At 36.2% G+C, this 12,912-nt stretch overlaps 1 protein-coding gene across 11 annotated transcripts in view; it reads left to right on the top strand.

The window, feature by feature from the left end:
* The window catches only part of NUP98 (nucleoporin 98 and 96 precursor), a 100,459-nt gene that overhangs the window by 54,923 nt on the left and 32,624 nt on the right, over positions 1-12,912 (top strand). For all 11 annotated transcript variants that reach the window (XM_082844550.1, XM_082844548.1, XM_082844551.1 and 8 more), the window contains 4 exons: positions 7,222-7,338; positions 8,559-8,857; positions 10,908-11,021; positions 11,740-11,878. In XM_082844550.1, the coding sequence (XP_082700676.1) occupies positions 7,222-7,338; positions 8,559-8,857; positions 10,908-11,021; positions 11,740-11,878 (669 nt within the window). The remainder of the gene's footprint in view (positions 1-7,221; positions 7,339-8,558; positions 8,858-10,907; positions 11,022-11,739; positions 11,879-12,912) is intronic.

Here is a 12,912-nt window from a genome sequence, read left to right as displayed (position 1 = left end):
GTGGTGTTAAGTATATTTACAATATTGTGTAACTATCACCACCAGTATCTCCAGAACTTCATCATCCCAAACAGAAACTCTGTACCTGCCATGCGATAATTCCCTATTTTCTTCTTCCCACAGAAGAAGAAACCTGTTAACCTCTTAACCTTTATATTACCTTCTGTCTGTAAGAATTTGCCTATTTTAGATACCTAATATACAGAGAATCATACAGAGTTTATTCTTTCTTTCATGTCTGGATTATTTTACTTGGCATAATGTTTTATTTGTTTAAATTTTATTGGAGTATAGTTGCTTTACAATGTTGTGTAGTTTCTGCTGTACAGCAAAATGAATCAGCCATACATATACACATATCCCCTCCCTTTTGGACTTCCTTCCCATTCATGTCAGCACAGTGCATTAAGTAGAGTTCCCTGTGCTATACAGTATGTTCTCATTAGTCGGCATAATGTTTTAGAGGTTCATTAAGTTGTAGCATGTATCAGAACTTCATTTCTTTTTTTTTTTTTTTTTTTTTTTTTTGGCGGTACGTGGGCCTCTCACTGTTGTGGCCTCTCCCGTTGTAGAGCACAGGCTCCAGACACGCAGGCTCAGTGGCCATGGCTCATGGTCCTAGCCACTCCGCGGCATGTGGGATCTTCCCAGACTGGGGCATGAACCCGTGTCCCCTGCATCAGCAGGCAGACTCTCAACCACTGCGCCACCAGGGAAGCCCAGAACTTCATTTCTTTTTAAGGCTGAATAATATTCCACTGTATGGTTAACCCACATTTTGTTTATCCATTCCATCTATTGATGGACTTTTGGGTTGTTTCCACCTTTCAGCTGTGTGAATACTGCTGCTATAAATGTTGGTGTACAAGTATCAGAGTCCCAGTTTCAATTCCTTTGAGTATATATCCAGGACTTGAATGGTTTGGTCATACATTGATTCTATACTTAACCTTTTAAAGAACTGCCAAACTGTTCGGGCTACCTGAAAAACAATTCAGAGTAATGATAGTAAAGATGATCCAAAACCTTGGAAATAGAATGGAGAAAATACAAGAAACGTTTAACAAGGACCTAGATGACCTGAAGAGCAAACAAACAATGATGAACAACACAATAAAAGAAATTAAAAATTCTCTAGAAGGAATCAATAGCAGAATAAATGAGGCAGAAGAACGGATAAATGACCTGTAAGATAAAGTAGTGGAAATAACTACCTCAGAGCAAAATAAAGAAAAACAAATGAGAAGAATTGAGGACAGTCTCAGAGACCTCCGGGACAACATTAAACACACCAACATTCAAATTATAGGGGTCCCAGAAGAGGAAGAGAAAAAGAAAGGGACTGAGAAAATATTTGAAGAGATTATATTTGAAAACTTCCCTAATATGGGAAAGGAAATAGTTAATCAAGTCCAGGAAGCACAGAGTCCCATACAGGATAAATCCAAGGAGAAAGATGCAAGACACATATTCATCAAACTATCAAAAATTAAATACAAAGAAAACATACTAAAAGCAGCAAGGGAAAAACAACAAATAACATATAAGGGAATCCCCGTCAGGTTAACATAGTAATCAAATTGGCAAAAATTAAAGACAAAGAAAACTTATTGAAAGCAGCAAGGGAAGAACGACAAATAACATACAAGGGAACTCCCATAAGGTTAACAGCTGATTTGTCAGCAGAAACTCTACAAGCCAGAAGGGAGTGGCATGATATACTTAAAGTGATGAAAGGGAAAAACCTACAACCAAGAATACCCAGCAAGGATCTCATTCACACTTGACGGAGAAATTAAAACCTTTACAGACAAGCAAAAGCTAAGAGAATTCACCACCAAATCAACTTTACAACAAATGCTAAAGGAACTTCTCTAGGCAGGAAACAGAAGAGAAGGAAAAGACCTACAATAACAAACCCAAAACAATTAAGAAAATGGTAATAGGAACATACATGTCGATAACTACCTTAAATGTAAATAGATTAAATACTCCAACCAAAAGGCATAGATTGGCTGAATGGATACAAAGACAAGCCGTGTATATATGCTGTCTACAAGAGACCCACTTCAGACCTAGGGACACATACAGACTGAAAGTGAGGGGATGGAAAAAGATATTCCATACAAATGGAAATCAAAAGAAAGCTGGAGTAGCAATTCTCATGTCAGACAACATAGTCTTTAAAATAAACACTATTACAAGAGACAAAGAAGGACACTACATAATGATCAAGGGATCGATCCAAGAAGAAGATATAACATTTGTAAATATTTATGCACCGAACATAGAAGCACCTCAATACATAAGGCAAATGCTTACAGCCATAAAAGGGGAAATCAACAGTAACACAATCATAGTAGGGGACTTTAACACCCCACTTTCACCAATGGACAGATCATACAAAATGAAAATAAATAAGGAAGCACAAGCTTTAAATGATACATTAAACAAGATGGACTTAATTGATATAGGACATTCCATTCAAAAATAACAGAATATACTTTCTTCTCAAGTGCTCATGGAACATTCTCCAGGATAGATCATATCTTGGGTCACAAATCAAGCCTTGGTAAATTTAAGAAAATTGAAATTGTATCAAGTATCTTTTCCAACCACAACACTATGAGACTATGTATCAATTACAGAAAAAAATCTGTAAAAAGAAATACAAACACATGGAGGCTAAACAGTACACTACTAAATAACCAAGAGATCACTGAAGAAATCAAAGAGGAAATCAAAAAATACCTAGAAACAAATGACAATGAAGAAAACACAACGACCCAAAACCTATGGGATGCAGCAAAAGCAGTTCTTAAGACGGAAGTTTATAGCAATACATTCCTGCCTCAAGAAACAAGAAACATCTCAAATAAACAATCCTGCCTCAAGAAACATCTCAAATAAACAACAGAACGTTATACCTAAAGCAATTAGAGAAAGAAGGACAAAAAAACCCCCAAAGTTAGCTGAAGGAAAGAAATCATAAATATCAGATCAGAAATAAATGAAAAAGAAATGAAGGAAATGATAGCAAAGATTAGTAAAACTAAAAGCTGGTTCTTTGAGAAGATAAACAAAATTGATAAACCATTAGCCAGACTCATCAAGAAAAAAAGGGAGAAGACTCAAATCAGTAGAATTAGAAATGAAAAAGGAGAAATAACAACTAACTGCAGAAATACAAAGGATCATGAGCGATTACTACAAGCAATTATATGCCAATAAAATGGACAACCTGGAAGAAATGGACAAATTCTTAGAAAAGCACAACCTTCCGAGCCTGAACCAGGAAGAGAGAGAAAATTTAAACAGACCAATGACAAGCACTGAAATTGAGACTGTGATTAAAAATCTTCCAACAAACAAAAGCCCAGGACCAGATGGCTTCACAGACGAATTCCAGCAAACATTTAGAGAAGAGCTAACACCTGTCCTTCTCAAACTCTTCAGATGGTGAAAGATGATGTAAAATCTGAAAGAGAAATTAAGGAAACATTCCCATTTACCACTGCCACAAAAAGAATAAAATACCTAGGAATAAACCTACCTAAGGAGACAAAAGACTTGTATGTATGCAGAAAACTAGAAGACACTGATGAAAGAAATTAAAGATGTTACAAACATGTGGAGAGATATACCATGTTCTTGGATTGGAAGAATCAACATTGTGAAAATGACTATGCTACCCAAAGCATCTACAGATTCAATGCAATCCCTATCAAACTACCAATGGCATTTTTCACAGAACTAGAACAAAAAATTTCACAATTTGTATGGAAACACAAAAGACCCCGAAGAGCCAAAGCAGTCTTGAGAAAGAAAAATGGAGCTGGAGGAATCAGGCTCCTGGACTTCAGACTATACTACAAAGCTACAGTCATCAAGACAGTATGATACTGGCACAAAAACAGACATATAGATCAATGGAACAGGATAGAAAGCCCAGAGATAAACCCACCCACATATAGTCACCTTGTTTTTGATAAAGGAGGCACGAATATACAGTGGAGAAGAGACAGCCTCTTCAATAAGTGGTGCTGGGAAAACTGGACAGCTACATGTAAAAGAATGAAATTAGAACACTCCCTAACACCATACACAAAAATAAACTCAAAATGGATTAAAGACATAAATGTAAGGCCAGGCACTATAAAACTCTTAGAGGAAAACATAGGAAGAACACTCTGACATAAATCACAGCAAGATCCTTTTTGGCCCACCTTCTAGAGAAATGGAAATACAAACAAAAACAGATAGGATCTAATGAAACTTAAAAGCTCTTGCACAGCAAAGGAAGCCATAAACAAGACGAAAAGACAACCCTCAGAATGGGAGAAAATATTTGCAAACAAAGCAACTGACAAAGGATTAATGTCTAAAATTTACAAGCAGCTCATGCAGCTCAATATCCAAAAAACAAACAACCCAATCCAGAAATAGGCAGAAGACCTAAATAGACGTTTTTCCAAAGAAGATATACAGATTGGCAACAAACACATGAAAGGGTGGTCAGCATCACGAATCATTAGAGAAATGCAAATCAAAACTACAATGAGGTATCACCTCACACCAGTCAGAATGGCCATCATCAAAAAAATCTACAAAAAACACTGGAGAGGGTGTGGAGAAAAGGGAACCTTCTTACACTGTTGGTAGGAATGTAAATTGATACAGCCACTATGGAGAGCAGTATGGAGGTTCCTTAAAAAACTAAAAATAGAACTACCATATGACCCGGCAATCCTACTACTGGGCATATACCCTGAGAAAACCATAATTCAAAAAGAGTCATGTACCACAGTGTTCATTGCAGCTCTGTTTACAATAGCCAGGACATGGAAGCAACCTAAGTGTCCATTGACAGATGAATGGATAAAGAAGATGTGTCACATATATACAATGGACTATTACTCAGCCATAAAAAGAAACGAAATTGAGTTATTTGTAGTGAGGTGGATGCACCTAGAGTCTGTCATACAGAGTGAAGTAAGTCAGAAAGAGAAAAACAAATACCATATACTAACACATAAATATGGAATCTAAAAAAAAGAAAAAATTGGTTCTGAAGAACCTAGGGGCAGGACAGGAATAAAGACGCAGACATAGAGAATGGACTTGAGGACACGGGGAGGGGGAAGGGTAAGCTGGGATGAAGTGAGAGAGTGGCATGGACATATATACACTACCATATGTAAAATCGGTAGCTAGTGGGAAACAGCCGCATAGCACAGGGAGATCAGCTCCATGCTTTGTGACCACCTAGAGTGGTGGGATAGGGAGGGTGGGAGGGAGTCGCAAGAGGGAGGAGGTGTGGGGATATATGTATATGTATGGCTGATTCACTTTGTTATAAAGCAGAAACTAACACCATTGTAGAGCAATTATACTCCACTAAAGATGTTAAAAAATAAAGGAAAAAAGAAAGAAAAGAACTGCCAAACTGTTTTCCATAGCCGCTGCACCATTTTACATTCCCACCAGCAGTGCACAATGTTTTAATTTTCTCCATATCCTTGTCAGCTCTTGTTATTTTCTGGTATGTCTGTCTGTTTATAACAGCCATTGTAGTGGGGGTGAAGTGGTACCTCATGCTTGTAATTTGCATTCCCTTTATGATGTTGTGTGTCTTATGTGCTTATTAGCCATTTATCTTCTTTGAAGAAAACTGGCAGTAACTGGAATTCAAGGATGATGATATTGACCTTCAGAGTTTTTTTTTCTTTTTTTATGACAGTGCTTATGAGATGAGTCATAGCTGAACTTAGGACCATGTGCTTTTTACTTTTAGTTCTTTCTTAACTCCAGGAGTAGAGACTTTTCAGGTCCCAACACAAAACAAGTGGCATTTACTAGTGACCCACCCCCTTGGTGGCTCTAGACTCATCTCTGCCTCCCTGGTCCCACAAGACTTGTCAAGTTCACCATCAGCCTCTCAGCCTTCCCTTTGGATCCGAAAAGTCTCCAGGAGAAAAGCAACCCAAAATATCGGACAGCTCCCCGTACCACTGTCCCCCCAGGTTGCTGGTACAGTCATTTTTTACTATCTTGTTGGCTCTTAATGCCTAGAAAGAGCTCTGAGTTTTCTGGTAATCCTTCCTAGGAGAATTAGTCTGCATTACCTAGTCTACCATTAATAGGAGAGCAACTTTTATTTTTCATGGAAATAATAATTTTTTATTGTCAAGTGCCTATTTCATTGGCTTACTTAATACTTATTTAATAACATCATGACTATAGGGAGTATAAATAGCATACATAGGTAAGGAACAAACACTAGATGTTTGTTACTATATAACCCAGTTGTTGAGACTAGAATAAATTAGAGAGTGGCCTAACTACTTAATGGTTGGTTTTGGGCGGCGGTCGGTTGGTGGGGTTTTTTTTGTTTTGCTTTGTTTTTGTTTTTTTGGCTGTACCGCACACCATATAGGATCTTAGTTCCCCAACCAGGGATCAAACCACGCAGTGGAAACGTGCAGTCCTAACCAGTGGACCTCCAGGGAATTCCCAGTGGTTGGTTTTTCTAAAAGAGGGAATGGAGTGCATTAGATAATCCAGTGACTTTTTAAGTGGAGGTTGATTAAGATCTCTTGTATTGTTTTTCTACTTAAAGCTGGTATGCTGTAGAGGTTGTTGCCTTAAATAAACCTATTGTACACAAACGAACTTTTTAGGTATTCACGGTCATTTCCATCATTGGATATCAGGGGATTTTACTCCTCTTTCTTGTCTTTTTTTTTAAAGAAACCTTTCTCATTTAATCAACAAACATCTATCCTATTTTCCTTCAAGGCAGCGTGCCAGGTTCTATGCAGGAGCAGTCATAAATCCTGACTGCCAAAAAAGAAAAAGTATTTAACGAGAGAAAAAACATGTCGAGAAGTAATTGAAATATATGACAGTGTGATGAGTAAACTAGTGTCTGAACAAAATGCTCAGGGAGTTCAGAAAGGGAAGAGTATTTTCTGGGGGATTTCCTACTTGATTTTGATGTGCTTAGCTTATTCTTCCAAACACCAGAGTGTAATATATTTGAGACCTTGTGTTCTGGTTATGTATTTATGGGATAAGTTGGTGAATTGAACTTGTTAGGTCAATTTTAGATATATATGAATTGAATAAGAGTGTCCCTTTCCACTTAAGGTTTTAAGATGGTCTTTGATGTAATTATGTGTGCCTGAGTTCTTTCTTTTTTTTCTTTTGGTCTCTTTATAGGAAGAGCATTAAGAAGTTGGTTTTGAAAAACCTTAACAATAGCAATCTCTTCTCTCCTGTTAATCGTGATTCAGAAGATCTAGCTTCACCATCTGATTATCCAGAAAATGGAGAGAGGTAAACTGAATTCTCATTTGGGTTACTTCTGGTAGAGGGCCTTGTGCTCGTTTAGAAAAGATTCTGAGCTTAGAATTTATTCATTCTATGAAATTGTATGAAGTTAGAAGTATTGGGTTGGCCAAAAAGTTCGTTCGGATTTTTCCATAACATCTTACGGAAAAGTCCAAACGAACTTTTTGGCCAACCCAATATTACAGCATATCAGCATCTAGAAGTTATGTTGTGTTGTTGCTTCTTGAGTACTTTAGACCATAAAATTATTTTTCTGATTCTTTCTGCAAAACTATTTTGGTATCCATGTATGTCATTTTGGATGGGGTTGTTAAAGTGATACACAGTCACTGTAACCAAACCAAAAAAATAAAAAAGTATAGAAATATATAAAGGAGGAAGTACAAGTATATACACTAATTCTTAAGAGTTCAGTATATATTCTTACAGTTTAAAAATTTATTTATAAATATATTCTTATATATTGTAGAGTTTATGCATGAAATAATATTCTGTAACCTGCTTATTTCCATTTACTGTAAACACCTTTCCGTATCAATATGAATAACCTGCCTCCTCTTTTTAAATGAGTCTGTAACCATTATTGTAAATGTAAGGTAATTCAATCAGTTCTCTATTAGAGGACATTTAGATTATTTTGGTATTCCTATATTCAAAATAATGCTTCAGTGAAAAATCCTTGTATATATGTCTTTGCACTTCTGTTTTTTTTCTCTTTGGATAAAATTTTAGTTTGAGTTTTCATAAATGAATCACTAATACCTTATTGATTATAATATTAAAAATTTTAAATTTTCAGTTTTTTATTTTGAAATTCACCACTGATTATTTGACCCCACATAGTAGACACCCCCTTCCCCCTTTAAACTAAATGTTGTGACGCTCAGGTTCATTCATTCATGAAAATAGGTCAGTTAAAGCTGTGGAATCTACAGCCAGATTTCCTGGGTTACAATCCCAACTCTAGCACTTAACAGCTTTGTGACCTTGGCAAGTTATTTTTCTGTGTCCGAGTTTTCTGTAAAATACAGAGAATGATAGCCTATTTTACAGGTTTACCGTAAGTATTAAGTGAATTTTTAATACATGGAATTACCTAGAACGGTGCCAGAAGCTAGTAAAAGCCTAGTAATGTTTGATTGTTACCATTTTACTACTGTTCCTACTCAAGGGACTAAGATAGTATTTATTTTCTCCCTTTTCAGATTCAGTTTTCTGAGCAAACCAGTCGATGAAAACCATCAGCAGGATGGAGATGATGATTCTCTTGTGTCACGTTTTTATACTAACCCTATTGCCAAACCCATTCCTCAAACCCCAGAGAGTGCTGGAAATAAACATAACAGCAGCAACAGTGTGGATGATACCATTGTTGCGTTAAACATGCATGCTGCCTTGCGAAATGGGCTGGAAGGAAGCAGTGAAGAGACCTCTTTTCATGAGGAGTCACTTCAGGATGACCGAGAAGAAATAGAAAATAATACTTACCATATGCATCCAGCAGGTCAGATTCAGATTGGCACTTAAGTAATCTCCTACCAGTCATATGAGACCTCCTGTTTGTCACTGATTTTCAACATAATAGAAGTCAGCTATCTGAACTTCTAAATGTTTTTTATTGCATTTTATGGAAGTTAACACTTAAACACTTCTCACTGATGCTTTGGTTGATTTGGAATTCACTTTTTTTTTGTACCTTTGGAGTAGTTAAAATTCATTTTATTAATTATCCTGGTATAGTTTAAATATCCCAAATTTTGTAGCCAGAGAGACTATCCTCATAATTTTTCCTAGCTTTATAAACTCACATATTGTTTATTGGTTTTTTAATTAAAATTATAGCAGTATTATCATATGAGATTTTTGAGATTTGAGTAGACCATAATGCCTGACTAGAATAGGCATTCAAATGTTAGTGGTTGCTATGGTTATTATCACCTCAGTTCTGTGCTTTTCTTTTTTGTCCCCAACAATGAACTGATTAGTTTTTCCACACTAATCCATGAAACAGTATAAACTACAAGATTGAAGTATCTTGATAGGATGCTTAAAGTTTGCTTTTTCTCTCTGTTGACTTAACATCTCATTTGGGTTTTGACAAATGTCATTACATTCCCCCTTCCCCCCTTTTAATTGAGGTACAATTTACATATAGTGAAGTACACAGATCTTAAGTGTTCATTTCAATGAATTTTGACATATATATACTCAATCAAGAGATAGAACATTTCTTTCACTCTGGAAAGTTCTTTTCTGTCCCCATCTCAAGAAGTCATCCACAGTCTCGTTTCTGTCACATAGATTAGTTTTGCCTAGTCTTTTTTTTTTTTTAATTTATTTTACAGTTTGTCTTGATGTGTCTGTAAACTTGTTCTATATCTAATTATCTTATTGCCTTCATATATATCTTTGGCCACTTGGTGCCCTAAGGAAACAACTTTATACTTCCACATTAAGAATCCTATGTTATCTACATTTGTGTTTAGACATCTACATGAGTTCATTATAATACTACATCTTAAATATCCAGTCTAGATTTTTTTTTTATTGTTTCGAGTTTTCTCACTGACATTTTTTGCCGCCTCCCAATTTAAAATTCCATTCTCAAGGACACTTTAACAACCCTCTAAAACTCGCCCATAGAGAAGCAAGTTAAACATGTGAGTGGGCATTGCTGGAGGCTGGAATTTGATCTTATATTGGCCTTAAACTCTTTCCTCTCAGAGAGCAAGTTAGCCTGATCTCTTCCTGTAAATGGAACAAGGAGTGACTAGAACAAGCATACCCATGCTATATTTTCTTTGATTTCTTCAGAAATCTGCCTAGTTAGCACTTTTTAAAATAACATCAGTGTAGTCCTTTAAGTTTCCATTTGTCTATGGGACTTTCTCATGTAGGATTTTTCATCTTGATTTTAGCTCTCAATTTGAGGATGTAAATTTGAAAGATACAAGAGGTTTATAGAAGGCAATAACATGTAAAACTAAAAGCATTGGTTTTGGAGTTTTAGCTCCACCTCTAATCCACTGAATTACCACATAAGCCAAAAACCTGGGTTTGGGCGTCTTCCATGTGTAAAATAAAAGAAAACAATAAGTCTTTCCCAGAATGTATTCTATGGAATGCCTTTCATAGTGCACGTATGTTAATAGGTGTCATATGAAAAGGAAGTTCTGTGGTTAAATAAGTCTTGGAAACACTGGATTAAGTAAATAGATTTCATTGTTTTGTGAGTTTTCAGAACCTGTAATATACTATCTTGTGCATGTTCTCCAGACTTACTTAACCATGAGGTTTTTTTAAAAAAACACTTGGTTTCTCTTAGGAATAGTGTCTCTTAGAAAAGCAGATTGAAAAAAAAAAGAAAACTAGCTTGGAAAAATGCTTTATTCCTATATATTTTCTCTTTTTATAATAATTTACTGATCAGGTAATTTTTTAAATTATCCATTCTGTAGAAAATTTTTAAAAAGGAAAAAGTGAAATAAATACTACCGAAAATTCCTCTACCTGAGGTCAGTCTCAACTAGTATTTTCTGTTTCTTTTGTCATAGGCATCGTTCTCACTAAGGTTGGCTACTATACTATTCCATCCATGGATGACCTAGCTAAAATTACCAATGAAAAAGGAGAGTGCATTGTCTCTGACTTCACTATTGGTCGTAAAGGTGAGTGTGAATTTAAGAGTTAGTAGTGTATAAGCCAGAGATCTTCACTTTATTTTTGTAATTAAGTAAAGGAAGCTCTTGATAGCTAAATTTGTTTTTTACCTACATTTGGACCCACCTTGGCCTGAATAGACACTTTGATTGACAAGTAACAAAAAAAGACTAGAACTTTGTAATAGTCTTCACAAAGACTGTTTGTAAGTATTTGGCTCATTGCAATTTTCTACAATTAAAATACTGTAAACAGCAAGAAATAGTGAGAAAATTAATAGTTGACAAGAGATGGGTAATACTTAGGTTCAACTTCATATTATTAAGTTATTACAGATAAATTTTCTTGGGGAAAAATCTCATCTTGCTGTATTGTATTAAAAGAAGGGCTCCAGTATTTTAATTCATACTGCAGGTTAGGTGTTAAGGGTTGTTTATGTAGCAGCCGGAGAGATTTAAATTTGGGGAGAGATTTAAAAAGGCTATTTTGAGGATAACGTTAAGTGCTGTAAAAACACACATGTTAAATCAGATAAATGTATTTGATGTCACCTTCTAATACATATTATAGATGAAATAACCCATTCAAGGAATTGCTGGGTGATTTAGAATATTGATTAATGTTTAAAGCTGCTTGCTCCTTCTCATTATATAATCACTAGAAGTATGAAATGGGTATTTGCCCTCTATACAGGATGAGTTTTTAACTGTTTGTTCTGATTTATAGGTTATGGTTCAATCTATTTTGAAGGAGATGTGAATTTGACAAATCTAAATTTAGATGACATTGTGCATATCCGAAGGAAAGAAGTGATTGTTTACTTAGATGATAACCAAAAACCACCTGTGGGTGAAGGGCTAAATAGGTATGAATTTATGTACATATTTAAAAAATAATCAGTTAAATCACAGTTTTTTTCTGTTAACACAAATGTATTCATATTATATACATTTTTTTGCAACTTGTTCCTTTGACTTACTATAGTGTATGATTATTGTTTCTCTACTTTCATTTAAAAGTGTAAGTGATAAAGAAATGATATAGTATGACTTCTTTGGCTTCTTTTCCCTAATATCATCAGGTCCAATTGGTTAGTTTCCAAAAACTTTTGGGAAACGCCTTTTTTTTTTCTTTTGGCCACACTGCGTACCATGTGGCATCTTAGTTCCCCAACCAGGGGTTGAACCCTTGCCCTCTGCAGTGGAAGCACAGATTCTTAACCACTGGACTGCCAGGGAAGTCCCGGAAAATGCTTTTTAATAGTATTTTTTTCTTGTTTCTGCTGTGACTGTGCTTAACTCTTTCTCTATATGTTAGTGTGAGATACTAGCTTCTAATAGGGTCCAGGTGAAAGGGCCATAATTAAAGTCATTTATGTTCACAACCCACTGAGATTGAATCATGAAGAAATAGAAGCTCTAGGGCTTCCCTGGTGGCGCAGTGGTTAAGAATCTGCCTGCCAGTGCAGGGGACACGGGTTCGAGCCCTGGTCTGGGAAGATCCCACGTGCTAAGCAACTAAGCCTGTGCACCCCAACTACTGAACCTGCGCTCTAGAGCCCATGAGCCACAACTACCGAGCCTGAGTGCCACAACTACCAAAGCCCACATGCCTGGAGCGCGTGCTCCACAACAGGAGAAGCCACCTTAATGAGAGGCCCACGCATCACAACGAGGAGTGGCCCCCGCTCGCCACAACTAGAGAAAGCCTGCACGCAGCAACGAAGACCCAACACAGCCAAAAAAATAAATAAATAAATAAATTTATAAATGATAATAAAAACAAAGAAATAGAAGCTCTGAACAGCCCTGTAACTAATAAGGAAATTGAATTAGTAATCAATACCCCCTTCCCTGGTGCCCGCTTCACCCAAGTGCTGGACCAGATGGCTTCACTGGT

Source organism: Leucopleurus acutus (assembly GCF_964270905.1).
Source record: "Leucopleurus acutus genome assembly, chromosome: 8".
NCBI classification, from domain to species: Eukaryota; Metazoa; Chordata; class Mammalia; order Artiodactyla; family Delphinidae; genus Leucopleurus; species Leucopleurus acutus.
The sequence above is the reverse complement of the archived record's forward strand: the minus strand, read 5'-3'. Positions and strand labels throughout refer to the sequence as shown.